Here is a 23,461-nt window from a genome sequence, read left to right on the forward strand (position 1 = left end):
GTGAGAATTGTTGCGTTTTGGGTAAAGCGTTGATGGGATGTGGGCACTTTGCTGATTCGCTGACAGTTACATCACATAGCAGTTTTTATCATGCTTTATATTTATATAGCCCTAAAAATGCAGTGTACATGCAAAAATACCCATTTTGCAGGTATACGCTTTTAAAAGACAATCAGTATTTTCAGACAATATGTGCTCTTCTTTTGTGTGTTACATCATGACCCAAATGAATTACTTTTTGTTTTGTTTCTGGGTTTTTTTGCAGTGTAGAAACTTTCGTTTCCAAGGCAACCTTGTGTAGGAAATTGCCAGAGTCTTGGGAAAATGTTTTCAGCCAAGTCATTTGAAGAGCTTATAAAAGACACTTGAAGCATCCCACTGTTTGACAGCAGAACATCCACCCATACCTCTATGTCTCCGATAATAAAAACACAAATACTGGCAGATTCAAGCTGTTATTGATGATCAGGAAAACCATGAATGATTTGCAAACCCGTCTTGTATGCCGTGTCGAAAGGCCAGTGGTGCCAGTCTGTCTGGTTCCACGGCTGCTGGCAGCCAATTAGAGAGACCGTTCGCCTTGTATAATTAAAGATATGTTATGTAATGGCCAGGTGCTGAGAAACAGATTGAAAGACTAAATGATCTTCTCTGGTTATTTGTTCATTGGCAGGACCTGCATTGAGGTCAAAGGTCAGTCGGGTGCATTTGGTTAATTGCATAAATCGATATGCTGGAACAGCTTAAATCAGAATCTAGCAATCAATATTTATGAATCGCACACAAAGGCGCTAGCTCTTGCCCAGCCTACACTAAACACTATACACAGACGCAGACAGATGCGCAAACATATATACGTAAGCATGAATGAACTCAAACATATGCACACATGGACAAACATGGATTCTGGCGCTCGTAGTCAATAGCGCGCATCTGTGGGTGATGAATGTATAATTTATGTGGTTTGCTGTCGGTATGCTTTTATTCAGTATGTTCTGGAAATTCGTTTGCTCAGTTAGACAGACACATTTATCTTGCTTGCTACAGGGGACGTTGGAATTTTATATGAAAATTTTAGGTATTTTAAAGGCTTTGACTGTATTTGCCAAAATGTGTGTTATGCAACAGACCTTACTGAAGAGAGAAGAGAGGCTGCATAATTTGAGGGAAAAAACAATTGTGATTTAAATTTCAAGTAAAATGCTGTGTGTGCTGTCAATTACATTGATTATGTTTTGGACTTACAGCATGGTATACATATATCATGTATGTGTGTGTGTGTGTGTGTGTGTGTGTGTGTGTGTGTGTGTGTGTACACACACACACACACACACACATACATACACATACATGATATATGTATACCATGCTGTAAGTCCAAAACATAATCAATGTAATTAGCATTGCTTACATTTAGAGTTTAAACAACGCTGATTATGTTCATTCGTTCATTCGCACACATGCTCCTTTTTGGCAATTCTCATTCTGGGACTGCTTTAAGGTGCTTTTGGTGCATTTTTAAACTCAAATGCACATTAGAAGTGACAAGAATTTAGAGTAGAGCTTGTGTGGAGATACTGAAAACTCTGGATCGTTATCTGCTCGTGTAAAAGAACACAGTGGCGCACTTCACTCTAAAACATGCAGCATGTGTATTTAATTTCGTACACAAAGTACTGTCTAACATAATTAAAAATGCACTTAACTTGAGCTAGCAGTATTATAGGCTGCAATTTTAACATCTCATTCTCACATTAGAAAGAGGTAGGGCTTTTTAACACAAAAAATGCTAAATAATCTTTATTTTTTTCTTAGAAGGTAACTGTGAGGTCATGTAACAACAATGTAGAATTTTTAAAAATGAATGTTTGTTCTTTGTGTATACATTTTAACAGTAGGTATTATACAGTATATACTACTAGCAGTAGCATGCAGTACTCTAGTATTCCATTCTGAATGTTATTTATAAACCACCTCTCATTTCGAGGATGTCTATAAAAGTTTAGCTACTGTAAGATGAGTGAATTTGTCCCTGAAGTATGGTAGCATTAGAAACACACAATCAAAGCTCAATTCCATCCTCAATGCCAGCAGGTAGGACAGCTTCTCTGAAATCTCAGGGAGTTTGATCATCTCCCATGATGTGCTTACGAACCACTTTGTACTACACGAACACATGCTGTGGAAGCTGATCATTTGAGTTCAGTCTAAATGATGGTTTACTTCACAAGAGACACGCAGAATGCAGCTCCACTGCAGCAAAGCTAATCAGTGTTCATAAACTTAGGCTATACAACAGACTCTTATTTCAGCAGGGACTGGGATTGCCGTCGAGATCAAGAACCGGTGTAGGGTACATACCATCCACAAGTATTATTTGTTTTACAGATAGGATACGTAGTAATTCACACTGTTAACTCTACATTTCTTAAATCAAAACAGCAGCAAATAACCGTAAAAGAGTGTCATGTTTATCTCTCATGGGCATGAGTGTAGTGTAAATTCTGCAATTAGGCACTGCAGTGCAAAAGCATCCAAACCCCTCATTTCAGAATCCAGGTCACGGTCTCCCGGCCTGCGGCCAAATCAGACATGCTGAGTGCAGTTTTATCAAAGCAGGAGAGAGTCTAGCAAACTGGGATCCTGGGACCCACGGCCTACACAAACCAATCAGGACTAAACCTGACAGAAATACACCACGTGAGAGTGCATATTTTTTTCAGTATATACTGTATTCGGCCTTGTGCTTGATTTTGGTATGTAGTTCTACATTTTTTTTGAATAGCAACATGCTACTTTGTCACATAATTTAAATATGCATCTTTATTTATCTATTCGGAAAAATGTTGTTTTGCATTAAAGGAACCCTTTTTTGTAGATAGGCTAATTCTCCAACTCCACCACAATTAATAAGTATCGTTTTTACCATTTTGGAATCTAATCAGCCGATACGCGGGTTTGTCAATAACACTTTTAACATAGCTTAGCATAGATCCAGTTAGACCTGTAGCATCGCATTCAAAAATGACCAAAGAGTTTAGATATTTTCCGACCTAGAAAATCTCAACTTTTCACTTTCCACCGGTCTTCGTACACGAACAGGAAAAATCTCTCTGGTCATTTTTGAACTCGATGCTGGTCCAATTCGATTCAATGATCTATGTTAAGCTATGCTAAAAGTGTTATCGCCAGACCCGGAGTGCGACGGAATAGATTCCAAAATGGTAAAACTCAACTTATTAACTCTGAGGGAGTTGAAGTGTGAGCCTGTTTCCTTTTAATAACTGTGTTAAGCAACACAATTCGCAGTGTAATTCATGCACATGATGCTGTGAAGAAAATTCCACTAATCAGAGTAAATTGCGGCAAAAGAAGGAATGCCATCTCCCATGAAGCACCATGATATAATCATCATAAAAATTTAAAAACAAACATTGTTTTTAAAAATGTCATTTGTATTGCTTCATGGGATTGTAGTTCTTTCCATAACTAGACCCTTTACACAAGGTACGTCTCAAATCTTGTACTTTATAGTGTATATAGTGTATTATATTTGATAGTGTAATGTGACTGAAAATGGCCAAAAGAAAAAGGTACACTTTACATACCCGGATGATGCACTTAAATAACTGAAAAAAAAAATTAAGTGTGGGATGTTGGACTCTGCATTGACTCAACTGTCGCAGCTTAAGTTACATCGAGAAATTAGGATAACTTTTGTTAATGACAAAATAACCTAAAATTCATACACTGCATGGTATGAATTCATAGTGTATATTCATAGTTCACAGTGTATCTTTTGGTGCAGTTACAGTCTTTACACCTTTATTTTTTGGTCCAATTTTCAAATAGTGTTAAATAATTATGTTATTCACTTTGTTGCCATTTGTTTTGTTTCATGGCTTTATAACGCTTTTAACGAGGACTTTTTAAGCTAGAAAAATGAATGGACTTTTATGAACAAGATGCATGCTGTTTGTACACTACGTGCTCTGTACACACTACATAGATAGATAGAACAAGTAGTGTGATAGCAGCCTATGCCATTTTGAACTTATAGAAGTTGCTGTTGGTTGCTTTGTAATCTACAATCCAGATGGCTTGTGTGATTCATTGAAGCCGGTTCTGTCCAACCAGACAAAAAAAAAGTGTTAATAAGGTGAGAAATGTTTTTGAGGCTTTTAATTAATAATGGCTGTGTGGTGTGGGCCAAAGACATCAGCACCTTCTTTGCATAAAGACACAGTGTGATCTGGTCTTAACTCGAGGCGTTAGCCATAATGAGTGATTCATATACTTTGCTACAGCTGTGCGTTTGCTTAAGATGAACTGTTTAGAGCATTGAGTTTTTAAAGGTGAACGAGTTCACATCATATTCGCTGAGAAGCAAGAGAAGGCTGATTACGTGTCTGTTATTTTTAACATACTGCATCTTGTCCTTAAAGTTGAAGTGTGTCGTTTTTTTGTGAACTAAATTGCAGAATGATTGCAATAAAAGGTTTCTTGAACACATTATCTTTCCAAATCACTCCATTGGTTGAGCCAGTGTGTTGCTGCGTTTTTGTTGTTGTTCTTGTTGTTAAATTTATTCAGTATTTCATCAATTCATTTTTGTATATTTCAGCCTGACCAAAGTGTAATCACTGATGTTATTGATTTGTTTTTGGATTATTTTAAATAATAATGCCTTGTAGATTTTTCTCCTTAAAACATTATTAAATCTGTACAGTAACAAGTTCGAGAAGTTGCGTATGCTCACCAAGGCTGCATTTATTTGATCAAAAATAGAATATAATAATAATATAGTGAAAAACAGGTTAAAATAACACTTTTGTTTTATTTTAGTATATTATAAAATGTCATTTTAAATATATACTGTAAAATGTAATTTATTTCTGTGATGCAGTCATTTCTCAGTGAAATAATTCTTAAAGTGCTGTTTTGAGGCTCGAGAAACATTTCATATCATTCTTATTGCAAACCGTTGTACTGCTTATTATTTTTGTTCAAACCTTTTTTTTCCCGAGATTCTTTGTTGAATTAAAAAGTACAAGAATGTTTATTTAAGATAGAAATCTTTTGAAGCATCTTAAATGTCATTTTAATTTAAGTTTTTGGTCATTTCAATGTGTCCTTGCTGAATACAATTACTCATCTCTTGAAAAACAAAAATCCCACGACCCCAGACTTTTAAACAGTGAGGCATATTGCCATTATTTTTTCCTCTTCATGTTTTCATCAGCGTTTTAATGAAACTTTTTAATCATCTCCTTGACGCACTTTGCTGTGAATCACTCATCTTTGTTATCGTTGATAAAAAAAACAAACTTTTTGAGCATTTTCGTCGGGCAATTTCTTTGACGACTTGCACATCGGATAGGTGGAAGCATTTTAACATTGCACAATTACCACACTTCACCTTTAATGGGGAAGGATGAATAAATGACCTCGTCACCTGTGCGCTTTCACAGACTGTTAGTTTGATAATTGCGTCTGCTGTTGAATTTGGCAGCTCTCAGTGGCCGTAAAGGATCTTGATTCCCTGTGGGCTGAGTGCTGATATGACGGCTCACTATTAGCACACTAGAAACGCTGCAGATATAGAGTATCATCATTATAGCCTGTCCGCAATTCAGTGTGTTGGTTGTCTTCATACACGCACACACACACACATGCCCTTCGTTGCTGGACAGATGGTGGCTTTGAGCTCAGGGCCCTTGAAGGAGACAATCACGGCGGGGAAGAGAAAGAGCAACAGACAACGATATGAAGACGGGAGCATGCTGTTACTAATGCCCCTGGAGAATGCTGGGAGTTGCTTTGTTAAAGTACTTTCTGGCTGCTAACAAGCGGGAGGAAGATTCTAGGTCATAAAATTACACGTTTCCGCAACCTCACATGCCCGACTCAAATTAAGCAGCGCTGATATAAATTGTTTTTTTTCCTCATGTCTGCTGTTTTTCGGTGTGTGAAACGTGAATTTAGGATGCTTAAGACCCTATGTAACCAAAAACGGCGTTTTGCAGCTTTTAGGTACATCAACATTTATTGCTCACACTTTATTTTAAGGTCCAATTCTCACCATTAACAAACCATTAACTATGACTTTCCCTGAACAAACTCCTAACTTGCTGATTATTGTTAGTTAGTAAGGTAATTAAGTTTAGGTATTGGAAATTAGAATATGTGCCTTATAATAGCCAATTTGGCAATAATAGGCATTATAATAAGCATTTAGCTAATAGACGTAATTGGACATTTTGTGCACTTTTATGCAAAAGAGCTAACAATATACACAGTATGTAATGACAATTTATACGATAAATTGTCTTTTTGCGGATATAATGCTACATACGCAGTACATCCCACTAGCTAGTAGCAAGACATGCAGTGTGACAAAACTAAAGCCTATTGGCTATTTAATTGGTTTTTCAATAGAAAGGCATCAGGACATTGCAGGCTGACTTCAACACATATATTTATGTTTCAAAATAACAAACCTTACCCAACAAACTCTTTATCACACACACATACACGCAGTCAAATCCCCCGTCAGCCTTTCCCAATTTGCAGCTGATTTTTTTTGCAAGTTTCCTCAGCCGTCAGCAGTTCTTCGTCCAATTAAAGACAAAACAAAACACCGGGAAAAAGTGCACCGAGAGAAAGGCTGTACCCCAAAACATACACTATCCATACTAAATATTCTATACTGTTTAGTATGCTAGATTAGGATTAGTGCAGATTAAAGTTTGATATTTTCCACTGTCTCTTGTGCTGTAGAAAAAAAACTTTGTATTTAGGTTTTTTTTTTTTTAAGAGAAATGGAATATTGCTCTGCTTTTTGAACAGTAAATAAATACTTTTATTCAACAAGTATGCATCAGACTGACCAAACGTGACAAAAAAATATATATAATGTTGTAAAAGATTTTTATTCAAAAACACATGCTATTCTTAGAACTTTCAACTAAGGATATTTTATTTACGAATTCAAATAGAAATGTTGGAAAATGCTTCCAAAAAATATTTCTTAATCATTATGTGACATAAGACTGCAGTAATGATGTAGAAAATGTAGCTTTGCTGTTACAGTAATTATTCACATTTATGTTATTATAGTATCAGTATTATATTAATTATTGATAATTATAATAATGCTTATATATATATATATATATATATATATATATATATATATATATATATATATATAGACAATAACAAAAAAAGTATTTTTTTTTTTTTAATGATGTGCACTTTTAAAGCGCTTAAGATGTTTTATCTTCTCTGTTATGCATTTTTATGTTATATGAAATCATCAGGTTTCTAATTAAGCAACTTTGTAGCAAAACTAAAAAAAAAAAAAAAAATTAAATCAAGACCACAATATGCTTGGCCTTGGCTATAAACCGGTTCAAAGCAAACAACAGATTATCATTCACAGCAATGTGTAAATAATATTCAGTGAGCACTGTAGACCTGATATAATAGTCATTGGTTTAAATGACCTGCTTTCGAGTGTCTGTAATGATGGCTTTGGATGGGGACGTGATTTAGCGAGCTGTTCACCATTAACCAGAGTGTTTTGAACTAAAGGTTAGATATAATTGTTGTAAGACTCATAATGTGGGAAGTGTATGATGCTGACATTACCCTATACAGTAAGTGGAGCAAGATAATTATTATAATGACGACAGTAATGCTGCCTGTGAGGTCAGATTGTACTGACGAAATCCTTATCTCTTTGTAACCCAAAGTATTTTTTCAGATGACATATGTGAAAGAAAGCTTGTCCTTCACACATTCGCGCTTATGTCTTTTTGTGTCAAAGCAACAACCGCAAACAAAGGTGCATTGACGTATGGCTGCACATTAGGCTGTATTGTGTGTGATCCGGGGGTTTAGCGTTCACCTTGAGACTGGTTTGGTGATGTTCCAGGAAAGGCCCAGCGTGTGTCAGAGGGTCATTAATCAGAGGCCGAGAGAGATCAATAAACCTGATCATTAGTCTCATCAGCTGCTAACAGCGAGCTGAGATCATCTGATTCGCCTACAGATCTGGCACTCCACCCAGGAGAAACTGTTTAGTGTCATGTTCTCTGCGTTTCATGATGGAGCGTTGCCTATGAGGAGATTCGACCATGGTTGATGGTTTTTACTCTCACAGGACAAGGAGACCTGCTTGCTAGTCTTTTGCTACTGTTTTCATAGGATAATTTTTATCCTATAAAGCTTCTTTTTTGTAGAAAATACTTCACCCTGGTTCTCAAATCTTGCTTGCGTTCAATTCAAATGTGACGTGTTATGCAAGGGTTGACGTCAATGATGTCATTGGTTGTCAAGATATCTTGTCACTGACGTCAAACCTGGCGGAACACATCTTAACGTGTCATATTTGAACTGAATAAGACGCAGCAGGAAGATTTTAAGTGAGTCACTATCCGTGTTTTGGTCATATTGACTACATCTATTGTCTATTGATACTTTTTTTTAACTCCAATTTATAGTTTGAGCACATTAATCCAAAATTAAAGGGAAAGTTCACCTAAAAATTATAATTCTGTTATTAGTTACTCATCCTCAAGTGGTTCCAAATCTGTTAGATGTTCGTTCATCTTAGAAACACACATTCAGATCTTTATGATGAAATACAATACTTTCTGACCCTGCATAGACAGCAAGGGACCTACCACAGTCAATCTTAATCTTAATTTGCGTTTCAAAAATGATCGACTGTCTTACAGAATGACATGAGGGTGAGTAATTAATGACAGCATTTTCATTTTTGGATGTAATATCCTTTTAACTGGTGATCATTTAACTAGATAACATGCTCATAACATGTTTATTTCAAACTGAGAGAAAGAAAGTGTGACTTTCAATGCTCTCATTCCTGTAGAAGTTGTCAGTGAAAGTTTCTCTTTCTATTCCAACTCTTTCTCTTTTCTCTCACACTCTCGGCGGATCCCATGTTGACACCTGAAGGTGTGAATTATTCATTTCTTCAGGCAGATGAAGAATGGGTGGCAGAAGCATGTGATGCTCTCACACTCACATGCACAAACACTCAAACTCATGGGCACATATACTGTACATACACTACCTTTTAACAGTTGTGATCAAGATTTTTTTTATAAAATAAATTAATACTTTTGCTCTGCAAAGATGCATGAAATTGATTTTTTTTTTTAATAACAGGAAAAACCTTTTTTTTATCTAACAAACTTTGTACTGTTTTCAACATTGATGATCAAGAGACATTGTTATTTATTATCAAATCCGTATTATTTCTGAATGATAGCGTGACATTGAAGGCTGGAGTAATAATGCCGAAAATTCTGCTTTGAAATTATAAATAATTTTTTAAATAGAAGAGTATCTCACCTAGTTTACAAGATGGGCAGCATGTGGACTTGGACTTTGCAGAAAATGTTGATATTTATTTGGAAATTTCAGGTATAATGCTGCTGATAATAGAGGTAGCGCTCATAATAACAATTACAATCAGATGATTTGTTTTTTTTCCCCACACAGGTCAGTCGTGTTTTGAAACCCGGCGGGCGTTTCATCTCTGTCACGTTTGCACAGCCGCATTTTCGTAAGAGACTTTACGCTCGAGCGGAGTATGACTGGTCTATCAAGCACTATCACTATGGCAGCAGCTTCCACTACTTCCTCTATGTTCTCACCAAAGGGGAGGAGCTTAGCTCAGAGGATGCTGCACTGGAGAGGAGACTGCTTGAGGAAGCTGAGGCTCTGCCCACCGATGTAAGATTTCAAGAAGTGGATTCTGAGGACTTCCTGAATAACATTGGATTATAGGGACTTGTACAACATCTGTCAATCAAGAGAATCCTGACAGAAGTTGTACATCAATTTTAGACATTTTTTTAAGGCTCCTGTTCAAGTTCACCCAAAAATGTTAATTACTCTCACAAATGTTGGTCTACATTTTATTTGGATTATTTTTCTTCCATGGAACTAAACATTAAAAAATAGTGGTAGTTTTTGGAATTTGACATGCTCCGTCTCCATTTACTTTGTTACATTTGTGTTCCAGGAAAGAAAGTCGTACAGGTTTTGAAACAACATAAGGACAGACATTACATTTTTGTGTGAACCTATCTTGTATATATACATAGGTTTTTTTTTTAGGATGCTATGATGTGAATTTGTTCTGTGTCTTTTCTTCTCTCTCTCTCTCTCTCTCTCTCTCTCTCTCTCTCTCTGGCCTATTTCTCTGTGCGATTGTGTTGATTGGTATGACAAGGTTGAGTGTTTGACACCTGCACACTTGTGCAGAGACAAATCTGTCACAAACGCTTCTCAAACAACAAATAAACAGACAGACAGAAAACAAACAGCCCTGCTGTGTGCCAGAATATGACAGACGTGTCTGCACTCTTTTGGATGAGGAATGGCTGCAGTGAATCGGAGGAGGCCATTAATAAACCAGAAATCATTTATTTTTAATTTAGCTCTGGAATGTAATTACCGTCTATTTTTAAGACTTGAAGAAGGTGCCTGAATTTCAGAACAGCTTCCTGTGTGCCAGTGTGAATATAGATTGATTTTTATTGTAAATAGAGGAAAGTTATTCTTGAACCAGGAGAGACCAAAACATATTTAAACCCACACTATGTTGTGGGTGGTTGCCAAGGCGTTACGAGTTCTTTTTAGAATGTTGCTAGGCAGTTTCTAGGTTGTGTACAGAAAAGGCTCCCCAAAATTGACAGTTGTATCACTAAATATGGCTTGGGTAAATCTATGGGAGTTTTTCATCCACTTTATTGTCTTCCAGGTGAAAACCATGCATTTGATTGTAAAAAAAAAAAGCAATAGTACACCTCTTCTCCGTAACTTGTGCAATTTGAGGAACTCTTTATATCCACGTGACTTACACACCCATATTAAAACTAAGGCGATGGGTTTTGGAGCCCTAACTCTACAAAAGTAATAGTGAGCATGTACCATTAAATAGCAGCGGTTCATATACCGGTAGCAGTTTCATAAACTTTTAGTTCAGTGTTGATTGTGTCCAGATTGAATGTGTTATCTGTGAAAGCTGATGATGTAGTCACAGGTCTTTCCCCTTCACTGAAGCACTAAGCAATGACGTCAGGGCAGGGACGGTATCAGATGGATGCTGGTATCAGGTGAGCCGCACGTATCGGGTGTAGATTTATTCTGTGATCGTATCCTCACGACATGCTGTGTGGCGGTTCTTCAGGAACCAAGTGCTGCCTAAACACCATGAAGCTGCCGCAGAGAACCGGAGACCCTGATTAGTCTAATGGCTGGTTATGTGTTGTTTACCCCCTCGCAATGCAAACCCACACGCAAGCTTTACTTCATATTGACATTTAAGACGATGATATTCAATAATGTACTTTTAAATAATTGATTAGGAGTAATTTCAGAAGTGCTCTTGTGAGATATTTTCTGAGCTGTTGTCCTGTCTTGGTGAAGAACTGGAAGAGTTCTTGTGTGGTATTCAGCAGTTTGATTTTGTATGCTATGGACAGTTAGGGTTAGATTTATTGACAGCAATGCTGCCTTGTTTGAAAAGCCTTGAGGTTTAATTAATATGGATGGAAGGATGGATAGACGGATGGACTGATGGATGGATAGACGGATAGACTGATAGATGAATGGATAAACGGATAGATAGATGGATGGATAGATGAACAGGTGGATGGATGGTTAGTTGGATGGATAGATTGCAAATAGATGGTTGGACAGACAGACAGACAGACAGACAGACAGACAGACAGACAGACAGACAGACAGATAGATAGATAGATAGATAGATAGATAGATAGGCAGGTAGAAGGACAGACAGACGGTGAATAATTAAAAAAATAGCTGGATATCTATCTATTTGTCTATACTAAAATTCCCACTCATCATGAATCAAAAGTGAGCCTGCTCTTTAATTCAGATTTATGCCCAGAGCTGCTTTTTAATGGTTGTCAATAGAGAATGAAGCTTTCTAGGTCCAGATGGTGTAGTTACGACATCTACCAGCAGGGGCTAACCAGAGGGGATAACCTGGCAAACCTTGACCCCACTGGTGCATCCTTGCCTCTAGTTTACAGACAGATCCTTTTCATGAGTCACTGTTACCGCACACACAAGAAGAGAGTCAAAATTGACCATTTGACCATTCGATATCATTAATCAAAGACTGTTCATCATAGCTCATGTTTCTGTTCTGAGAAGGGGGAGGGGTCAGGACACACCATTACATCATCATCCAGCAGCGGCAGCAACAACAGGCCAGGGGTATTGATAGCAGACACATAAACCCCTGCTCACAGCCAGCCAGCTCCACTGACAACGTTAGGGTAAACATTGCACTAAGCTGCTTTACGCACAGAGACGTGTGAATGTGTGTGAGATTGGTCACTACTGTTCGTAAGGTTAAAACAGTGACATTTTTGGAGCAGCACTGCAAAATACAATTGACTGATTTTATTCATTTAAAACAAATGGTTTAGCTAACTCTGTTATCCGTATAGCATCTCTCTGTTATGTTCAGGGTTATTTTATGAGTTGAAAGTTTAAATAAAATTACTGAATTAAATTGCAATTTAAATTTTGACCAATGCAGTTTTTTTAAATCTCTAGAGTCCTAGGTCATGTTATACTTATAAATAAATAGTATGCCTTAATGATAACAAATTTAATGTTTACATATTAACAGTATGTAATTTTACACGTTTACATTGTTTTTTTTTTTTTAAGTGTTTTGGAACTGCATAAGCTTCTATAACATTTACCAGTTTCTGATGGCACCTTTTTTATATGCAAAATATGATATATCAGTTTGTCACTGTATTTAAAAGAAATTTGGTGAAAACAAATTTTTGGCAATTTGTTTGCTTTTAATGTGGTTTGCACATGTTGTTCTGGGTCTGGTTTTGGATGGATGGATGGATGGATAAACAGATTTTTGATGCATGAATTTGCAGCTTACTTGAATTGGTGTTTTTCAAACTTGTGCTCCAGGTTGAATGGCAATTGCAATTCATTCAGTATCTCTTTCTGTCATTTCCAATTTAGCATCCTTAATGGTGTGGCCAGTTCAATTTAAATTCGATTGCTTTATATATTCAGTGTAGTTGACTTTTTCAGGTAGTTCCTGTTGTAGTAGTGTAACATGCAAAATTTAATTTTGAGCTGCAGACTCTGGAACAACATCTGGAACAACCTATTCATATTCCATGAGCTTCTCCTAAACTCAAAGCAAAATGAAAGGATGAATGTCAAGTCCCAAGCCAATCCCAAACATGATTAGTTGAATATTGTGCTACAACCAACCAGGATGTATATCCAGGATCATATCCTGCTTGTCCTTGGATAATCAGAGCCACACTGAGCCATGCGGTCAAGGAGAATCTGGTTTGCAACATTTCCAGATGCTATTCAACCGTCTTTTGCGGATCAGTTCATGTCCTCTCTTTGATCCTTTTTAATAGTATGAAAAATGATTATTTGGTTTGGCAGTATGATACTGACATCATTTTCTCATTACTAACGATTCAGATCAAAGTAGCACCAACAAACTTGGATGAATCAAGGAATCAATGCTTTTAAATCAAATGTCTTTCTCTCGTGCTTTTCATTTCTTCCGGCTGAGAGCTCATTCTTTAAGAATCTTAGAATGTCATCTCTCCCTCTTTCTTCCGTTATCACGCAGTCATTATCTGCTGAGAGTTGGGCTTTCCATATTGGGTCAGGCCACAGCGTCGCTCAGTCACTCCAGAGCCGCCGCGGGCCGGCTGTCTGTTCAGATAGTGTATCAGTAATCTCCAGCTCTGAGCAGCCTGTGTGAAGCGCTAAGGATTCCCCTGGGCATTGGAGCCGTTCAGGAACACTGCAACAGCCATGAAGGTGTATTAATAGACTGAGATGGTGAAGCTGAGTGTCCTTGACTGCGCTTGAGTGACTGTCTGATGGACTTTCTGCCGTGCACGGACCTCGTCGAGTCTTGAGAAGAAACGCACAGATGTCAGGTAGCTGCTGAGGTTAAACTGCCATTGAACAATCGAAAAAAATCGTTTGACAATTTTAGTGGACAAACTTGAGCTTGGGTCAACTGGAGTTACAGAACATTATCAGGATCGGATGAGTATCGGAGTTTAAATTGATTTAGGTAAGCCTGACTTGTTTCCAGATGGATCCTGAGCCTCATTGAACACATCGGACATTGCTGACCCAAAGCCCACTCATGGCCGCATGGCGGCACAGATCACGGATAAAAGCCATCGATTCTCTTGTGGCTGAAACGCACACACGTTGTATTGGAGATGTGTGTCTGACTGTGTGTGAAGGAAAACATCAATATTGCTGTAAAATCTAACTGCATTTCAGAGTGTTCCGAGTAAACAGGAAGCAGCGTGTGGCTTTATCCAAGCTCTTTAGAAACAATATTCAACTTAAATGAACAACCTCGATAGAAAAAAGTCTCGAAATCAACTTACTTCTTCATTGTGTTTTTACTTGTCTGCTTACTGACTAGCTCGATGTTAAGGTGCCACATATTCCTTTACAGGGAAAGTTAACCTCAAAATGAACATATGCTATTGTTTACTCACCCTCACCTCAGACTTTCTTTCTTTAGCAAAACGCAAAAAGAAGATATTTTTGAAGCACATTGGGGTCCAAACTACATTACACCCAGTTGACTTATTGAATGGAATAAACCACCAGCCCAAACCTTTTTGACCTTCTTTCTTCTGCATAGCATTAAAAAAAACAAGATTTTTTTGAGAACAAACAACACGAGACCCCATTGATTTCGCTGTATGCACAAAAAGTTACAGTTTGGTGCTGAAGCCGTGCGGAAGGAACATTCAGCTTAAATGACCTCACCAGAGAAAACAACATTGTTTGCACCTGGTTTAGCTGGGTGTTTTATGTGCATCTTTTTTAGCATGAGTTTATATTAAAGGGAAAGTTCACCCCAAAACCTGTCATCATTTTCTTACCCTTCTTGCTCCAAATCTGCATGACCTCCTTTTTTCTGCAAGTCACAAAAACAAAATTGGACCCAAATGACTTTCATTGTATGCATTTTTTTTTGTATGCAAAAAAAAACACTTTTCAAAATATCTTCTTTTGTGGTTTTGTGCTTCGCAGAAGAAAGCAAGCCATTGTTTTCAACAACACTGCATTTTCTAAATTGCATCTAATTGTATTTAAAATCATAAAACACTGGTCTGAATTGAATCAACATTAAACTGACTTGAATTTAACAACGACATTGCTGGCTTTTGCAGAATCTAAGATTCATTTTATCTGAACTGAACCAACGCTCAACTAACTTCAGATAAATTACAAGAACTAATATCTTTTAGAGCTGCTTTGCAGCATAACCTGAATTGCCTCCATAGCCGTTTGTCATTTCCTGTTTACCTTTGTGCATCTGCTTTGACATAATCTGTATTGTAATAAAGATGGCTCAACTTAATTTTGGGGTATACTCTCCCTTTCAAGATTTCAAGAACACCAAATCTCAAAGATCCATCTTCCGATATCTAGTTTATATTATAAGTGCAGAAGATCCTTCGGTAAAAGTAGTAGCGCGGCTCAAAGCTCTCATAGGATCTTATGCCACAAGAACAATCTCTGTGTCATGACTGTGAGCTTAGCCTAGTGTAATTACATGGCCATCAGAGCTGGTGCCAAACTTCGCTGTCCTTTGGGAAGTACAGGTCTGGAGTGCACTAGCGCTCTCTTCATAGCTTCATCCAGCACTAAAGATCTGTGAGGAGATGACAGGCTGAAAGAAGATTGCATTTCTCTCACTGGGCTCCAAAGCAAGATGCAACTATCCTGACGTGAATTATATTAAAACATTAAAATATCATTAGACGACAACAGCTTGATCTGGCCGTTTAAAGCCGCTCAGGTGTATTTTAAAATGTCACCATACTTGTTTCATCATTTGATGGATAGCATTTGTGTCTTGTTTACTAGCATAGGCCTACTGTAAATGCAGATGGGTTCACCAGCTGGCTGTGCGTGTGTTGTGATGATCTCAGAATCAATATTTGTGTCAGACTTGTTTACTCCTCTGTGATCTAGCCAAATGATGACAGAAACGCACATTTATATGTTCTTCCACCATTTATTAGTTCACCAAATACAGTGAAAATGGTATTTTAATATGCAATGATTCATTCTTAGAATGTCATGACATTTTTGTTGCTTTTTTTTGCTTAATAAAACGATGTTCCATTATTGAAAAGTATTAAGGTTTCATGCACAACAAACCATAGTCAGTTTCTTTAGAATAATGGTACAAAACAAAGCAAAAAAAAAAAAAATCAAATCAAATCAAATGAAATCAACAAAAAGAAACGTAATGTCCAAAAACCTGTCAAATAACAAGAAGTTATTTGAAGATATTCGTAAACAGTGCAGTAGATTTCTAATATCGCCATTTTTCTAACAAATTCATCAACAAAGCTCAAGTCACAGTTTACGATTTCCATATAACAGTAGTTCAACACAGATGTGTGTGTGCAAAAAACCCGAGAAACATTCATTCATCAAGTCTTTTTTTTTTTTTTTTTTTTTTTTTTAGAAAAAAAACCCCATTCCAACCAAACTGAATTATACTCTCATCCCTGTCTAAAGATTTTTCTCTGAAATATAAACATCATTGTTGATGAATCTTTAAGACGACATACTAGCATATCATTTTAAATAACAAATATTTAGATATAAAAATACAAATATGACCTTTTTTTAAAAAGAAGCGTGCCAGGGTAAGATTCATGGTGGCACCTCTGTTGGCACCGGAGTGAAAGTTCATGCAAAGAGATGGACACGACAAAAGAAATGCGAGGAGCTGATGAAAAAAAAATTATAATAAATTGAAATGTATAAAATTAGGCTCGGAAGAAATCAAGATGCGTTCGCGTTGGGTTAATTACAAGAGGTGGTAATGCACAATGTTCCTCTGTGCTGTACTGATGATGTGAATCCGTGGCGCAGGTGCGCAAATCAGCTGCAGTGAAGGGCAAAACAATAGATCACCAAACGACGTTTTCAAAGACTACACGCTTCAACACCTGTGGGCATGTGCATGATAATATTCTCAAGTTCTGAAAAAAGAATGTGATGCAAAATAGCGAAAGAAAATATTCACATTGCACCATCCGTACATATAGTTAATTTAGCGTTATGGGAGCTCAGTGTCTTTGTGTGTGAAGACTAAAATGTCTCTAAAAGCAGCAGTCGGATTGAAGTCGACGCTCAAGGCAGATCCATATATATATGTGTGTGTGTGCGCGTGTTATGGGGAAGGTCTTTGAGCTAAGATACTGTACATCTATAGTAACAGAGCGTAAGATGCGGTTCAGTCTTCGGTTGAACTTCGTGTTGCTTACAGCGCTTTTGGAAGATGATGGTCGTGGAATAATAATGGCAAGTCCATCCATCTTTATTCACAGATGAGCCGCAGCGCGCAGCCTCAACAACATCTCCGACATCTTCCTCAAAGCTTCCGTTGTCGTTTATATTGGAGAATTGCCAGCAAACCCCAAAGGAAATTCCGTCTCTCCCTTCTTTAATTCGCGTTTTCCCTTTTTAGTTGAGTCTCCTCGCGGTTCGAGCGTCGCGCCACCGTCTCTCCGTCTCTTTGCAATCTTCTTCACATGCACAACCGACAAGTGCTTCGAATCGGTGATAAAAAATTGAAATGTCTGCGAGGCATCGCGCGGGTTTAAACGCCCGGTGATGATTTGTCGGTCATGCCTTTCAGCACCTCGTCTATTCGGTCGTCCTCGATGACCACTGGAAAGAAGAAGAAGACAGACAGCTGATATCAAGACTTCGCCAATCTTGTGCGTGCGCTTTGAAACTGCGCAACAACACTCGGCACGAAAAAAACCCATACAAATGCGTTAAGATGCGTATCGAATGCGTAACAGTATCGCTTAAAAAGGTCGGATTGCATGACATAGCCTATTATTTAGCTTAAACTGATGACAGTGACATTTTTACAGATGTCAAACTATCGAAACATGCATCGTGCATTTGAATGCATTCTGTAATTTTCTCGCCTTTACGTTGTATACCCGTTTTTTTTTATTATTAAGTGTTATGAGCTGACAGGCTTGATCGCTATTCATGTTTACTGATTTGTTTTCCCGGTGACCGAGGCTGTCATTCTCCCTAAAATGCTCTTTCGCGTTGCGAGTGAGGTAAAAACGCAACTCTCTATTCCTTTAACTTCAGTAAGTTATCTTCAGTCATTCTCACCTCTCTTCGCTCTGCCGATCTGTCCGAGTTTTGGGGGTCTTTTCGCCTGCGACGCTCCGAAGAACGAGTTGGTGTCCTGCAGCCCGCAGCTGAAGGACATCTGACTGACATCGTTGTCCGCTCCGTATCCGTTCATTTTCCCCTCTCCGTACGGCAGAACCTCGGACATGACTGCTGAAGGACGGGTTTGCGACGCAGAAGGCGCTAAAGAACCGACGTGTGTAGGCAGCTACGGTGGATATGGCACCTATCCCCGCAAAACAAGTGCACTTGTTTGTTTGTTTGTTTGGTTTTTTTTTGCGTAGATATCCCCGCGCGTAAATGTCAGACTCCTCGCACCGCCAACTTCCAAACGGACTGGAGTGCTCGGTGCAGAATGAGAGAGCGAGCGAGCGAGAGAGAGAAAGAGAGAGAGAGAGAGCGAGCGCGCGGCTGAGCGTACGACTACATCAGCGGTCGGGTGAAGTCTGCTGTAAGATACGGGAGATCCCGCGATCATAAAGGAAACCCGGGCGGAACAGTGAAGTCATCCATCCGGGCGTGTGTGTGTTTAGAAGAGAGGGAGGGTGAGAGAAAGAGAGAGAGAGAGAGGGAGATGGGGACTCCAAGAGGTGCAAGGGTGGCCCCATCAGGCGAAAGCTGAAACTGGCGAGAGGAAACACTGAACGGTGAACGGGTGTTCGCTGGGGTCTTGGTTTGGAAGCTAAGAGTAGAAAAAGATCGCCAGACCTGAATAATGGAGACCACTTTAGATCTCAACAACTCTGTAGGCTACTTACTGCAAGCTTTATTTGGGCAGTTTGTATCGTAGGGGTCCATTTGTTTTGATTGAAATGTAATATTTTGGAGATTTTTTGACATGCCATAAAGTCTCCAATTCTTAAAATGAATTAATAAACTGCGAATTCATAAAATTCTTCAATTGTTTCAATTGAATATAAAGGTATAATAGGCTACGCAATTAGATTAAAATTATGTAATTTTCTCCTTTATTATTTATTAACTACGTTTTTCCTTAAAACATAGCCTGTGTATATTTTTCGACCATGACAAATAGTTTTGCCCCCATATCTTTACAAAAGTTAGTAACAACAGAGTCAGTGAAGAACATGGCAAAAGAAAGTCAAAAATTAATTTCCAATCAATCTGTAAATTTTTCAGGGGCAAAAAGTGTGAAAATGCTATCTGAGTGTGTCTGTTTAGACCTATAGCCTACCAGCTGTGAAATTAGGGCCCCTCAAGGGCCACCAAACCCATAACTGTAACCTAAACATATTAATGACATTTTTATTTACGAAATAATTGTTCTAATTTTATGAGAATAGTAAAATCCACATCACAGCTAGGCTTATATAAAACTTAGCAAATTGCAAAAAAAAACTCCGTGTTGCTTACATTAAAACAAAAAACTTTAGTGGACGTTGGTGAGGACGCTTATGTTTGTTGTTGACATAGTGGCTTCAAAGGTTGCCCTGAATGAAACTGTGATGTTTATTTTTGTTTATTTTGTTAGGCTATTATGTTGGAAACTGTAATGACCGTTGTCTTCCGGTTCCAGATAAGTGAAGGTTAACGGGGATCTGGCAAAGGCGTTGTAATTAACAGCTGTTTTGATTCGTCGGCGCGATTAGGTTCAGTCACCGGCGTACCGGGGAAACGTCACCGTAACACGCCAGTGCTGCTGTGCAGACGTCATCAGCGCACGTCACGTTCAGCGTCGTCTGTCCTCGGTCTCCAGATGCCGGAAGTTGTTCGTCACCCTTGCACACCTGTTGCCTTTCCGATGCTTCTTTTGAATTAATTACGTTTGAATGAAGGCTAAGTAGAGGTTTATGGTAATGATGCACCTGCCTCGCATGAATATTATCTCTCTCACACAATCTATATTTAATGCATAATTCAGCGCCCTGGATAGAGCTCAAAAGTGACCACAAAACCAGCAGTGGGAGTATTATTATTATTTATTTTTATTAATAAAAATATTGATGTATGGTTTGTTACAATACTAGATCCAACTACTTGAAACCTTAGCAGGCAATTTAGTCAAGTGAAGTATTTAGCTATACACAGTCTATTACTTATTAAAAGGTTTGATAGTTACCGTTGACATTTTACAAAATATCTTCACGGCACACGATCCTCACTTAATATCCTAATGATATTAAGTCTAAAAAATCGATAATTTTGACCCATATCTATATATTGTTGGCTATTGCTACAAAAACACCCGTGCTACTTTTCACTGTAAATGCTGGGTTAAATACAACCCAGCGCTTGATGAAATATAGACAAACCCTTCTATTTTGTTGTTTTGACCAAAGCGTCTGGGTTTAATGTTTAACTCAACCTTCTGTGCAGTAACCTATCCACTGGTTAACGGTTTTGTCGACTTTACCCAGCATGGGGTTGTATTTAACCCAGCGTTTTGTAGAGTGTGGTCCATAGTCACATTTTGCCCTTAAAATACCAATGCAAAACATAAACCTCTAACCTGTATTTCAATGTATCCCCTGCAGCATTATAACTAGTGAGCACGTAGGCTTTTCTTTTTTTTTCTGTGAATCAACTCAAGCATTAGATTGTTGGCATGGCAACAGTCCTCAGAAGACTGCAGTTCTCAAAGCTCATTTTCATATCTTCACTGTCCTCCTGAGCAAAAGGATTTTCATAGTCTGTGCCGCTCCACTGCTCGAGTAAATGAATGAATGACAGTAGGCCGATCCGTACTGACAAGTCATTTGAAAACCATAGCGGTCCGGGCTCTTAAATGAACCATTTTAGGGATCTGTGGGAAAGTCCACCAAAAAAACTTGAGGCCCGTTTATACCAACCACGATAACGTTGATAATAACGATATTGGCGACCCACCAGCAAACTATATAGTCTGTATTAAGTGTATTCAAACCAGAAGTCCGCTGGTTCACATTGCTGTGGAGCAAACACAACGTCAATTTATTTGCTTTGGTGCGGTTCGCTTTCACACTGCCTTCTTTGAACCAGAGTGAACCAGAAATTGCAAACAAAACCACATGCCAGCTAAGTTCTTAATGCACTGGACAGTTTACAAGCAGGAAAAAACGGGAAGTTCGCAAACAGCCTATTCGTGGAGAGTTTTTGTAGTTCAATAATCATTTTACGAGGAGAACATGCTCTTATAAATGCTATATACTGGCGGGAAACGGAGCAGTACAGGAAAGCGATCGCAGGCTCTCACGCGCGTCTCGTTTTGGCTAGCAAATGTAGCGAACACAAAACTTTCCTCTTCAGCTGGGTCTCGGTTCGGTTGCCGTATTCACACCTGCCCCAAAAGAACGAACCTGAGCTCGTTTCTGTCGAACCGAACAAGACAATGCGCGTGAGAATAGGACGGAATCTGATTGGCTGTTAATGTTTGCGTCGTTCATCAGCTGGAAAAACCCATTCTGAAAACGATTCTAACGATATCGTTATAGTTGTGGTGCGGAACGGTTTTTAGAACCGGTTTTATCGTTATCCGTCGTTATCGTGCTTTAGACTCAATGCTGATGTTTTACAGTGAATCCTTGATACGTAAGAGCAATGATATAAGAACGGTTCTAGACGTTTCGCCCCGTTACGGCTCCACCTTTCTTTGTGTTTTTCAGTGTAATGTCCTTGTTTCTCTCTGTCCGGTGTTGTGTTCAGTCACAGAAGTGGGCTGTGTGTGAAAGTGTCCTCTGCGGGAGCGTTCGCGGTCACGCCGGCCTCTCTGCTGACTCACGCGCAGTAATCGCTGACTCACTCTCTATCCAGCATTAAAAAACACCAGATCACAAAAACCTGAGTCCAATGAAAAACCGACAACAGAAAAGGTGCAAAACATGCACGCTTTTCAGGGATGGGCTATGAAACGTGCAGATTCAGTGTATATGTGAGATATATATATGCGCCGCCTTTTCAGTTGAAAGGTCAGCCTGCATCTGCTTAGGGAGACAAATATATTTTTTGAATGTGTTTTTCACTTTAATATCTAATTTGCTCCTTAAAAAAGTCAGTGGGCTTAATTACAGAGGCAACAACATTGCCGGTGAAGAATACGCCTAAAATGAGTGGGATGAGTAAAAAAAAAAAAAAAGATGTTTGCAAAAGGTGTAAAAATATTTTTTTGAAAAATTAACAGATATTGTTGTGTGTATTGAGCACACATAAAATGCTAGGAATGACTTTATGAAATTCCTAAATTGATGAAGTTCTATTTTCTTTCGTTTGTTCACTAAATTTATTTGTCTATTTATATAAAAAAAACATATTTATATTTATTAAAATGTCTGGGTTTAGGAAAAGAGTAAACCAGAGAATATTTTCATTATTAGTTACTATTAAATAATAAAGAATAATAAAAAAATGTATATAATGAGATGAAAACAGTCATTTATTTAAAATATAAATATGTTTTTACTGTGGTGAGTGTGAGAAACTACATTAAAAACATAAACATAACGAAAACATAAAAATAAAAAACTTCATGTTTGAAAATCATGTTTTTTTTCCCTAAGGTTTCCTCTTGACTCTTTGATATAGCCTAACAAAAAGCAAAAAGCTTCAGTTCCTTTGGCCATAACAGTATAGTTGAAGAAACACCTGTAAAGTGAGAAAACACCACCATCATAATTGACATCGGCTGATGAGGTTTTCTTGCATTTGTTTTCAGTTCACTGTATTTTCACATCGTGAAATTATTTTAGCACTTTTGGTTAGTGGTTTTAGTGCTTTTTAAATAACTTATTTAGTTTGAATTAACTGTAAATTTAATAGTTTTAGTTTTTTTGAAGCTGGCTATATAAAAGTGCCATGGTATATTATCTAATGTGATGGTGTATTGATATATTATATATAATATATATATATATATATATATATATATATATATATATTATATATATATATATATATATATATATATATCAACTTCATTTTATTTTATTAGTATGACATTTGACAATCTTCAAAGTCAGTTTAATATAATTTAAGTCGAAATTACTTTTACAGCCAATTTAAATACTGCAACTTAAGTTTTCAAGTTGAAGGGCATGAAAAAAATGATGCAAATTAATTAAAAAATCATTTATGCAAGGATGCATTGATTCATGCAAATAGATTTTCTGACCCTCATTTGCCCTCTAGTGGTTTAACGTAAAACGACAAGCTTTACCGCTAAATGCAGCAT

At 37.8% G+C, this 23,461-nt stretch overlaps 2 protein-coding genes across 3 annotated transcripts in view; one reads left to right on the plus strand and one right to left on the minus strand.

The window, feature by feature from the left end:
• The window catches only part of ece2a (endothelin converting enzyme 2a), a 61,728-nt gene extending 45,147 nt beyond the window's left edge, over window positions 1-16,581 (plus strand). For both annotated transcript variants that reach the window (XM_043217409.1, XM_043217417.1), the window contains exon 4: window positions 9,535-16,581. In XM_043217409.1, the coding sequence (XP_043073344.1) occupies window positions 9,535-9,822 (288 nt within the window). In that variant the 3' untranslated portion in view covers window positions 9,823-16,581. The remainder of the gene's footprint in view (window positions 1-9,534) is intronic.
• camk2n1a (calcium/calmodulin-dependent protein kinase II inhibitor 1a) lies at window positions 16,116-18,784 on the minus strand. Its single transcript, XM_043217429.1, has 2 exons — window positions 18,277-18,784; window positions 16,116-17,808 (listed from the first exon to the last, which is right to left on the minus strand). The coding sequence occupies exons 1-2, from the start codon at window positions 18,443-18,445 to the stop codon at window positions 17,738-17,740; spliced, it is 240 nt and encodes a 79-aa protein (XP_043073364.1). The 5' UTR covers window positions 18,446-18,784; the 3' UTR covers window positions 16,116-17,737.
• Window positions 18,785-23,461: the final 4,677 nt, after the last annotated feature.

This window comes from Puntigrus tetrazona, chromosome 2 (assembly GCF_018831695.1).
Source record: "Puntigrus tetrazona isolate hp1 chromosome 2, ASM1883169v1, whole genome shotgun sequence".
Classification (NCBI taxonomy): domain Eukaryota; kingdom Metazoa; phylum Chordata; class Actinopteri; order Cypriniformes; family Cyprinidae; genus Puntigrus; species Puntigrus tetrazona.

What these genes read in the sequence shown, in the direction of transcription:
- camk2n1a (XM_043217429.1), bottom strand. Translation starts at nt 18,445, where the DNA reads ATGTCCGAGGTTCTGCCGTACGGAGAGGGGAAAATGAACGGATACGGA. An exon ending in GATCGGCAGAGCGAAGAGAG is followed by an intron (nt 17,809 to 18,276) that starts GTGAGAATGACT and finishes TCTTCTTTCCAG; the next exon opens with TGGTCATCGAGGACGACCGA.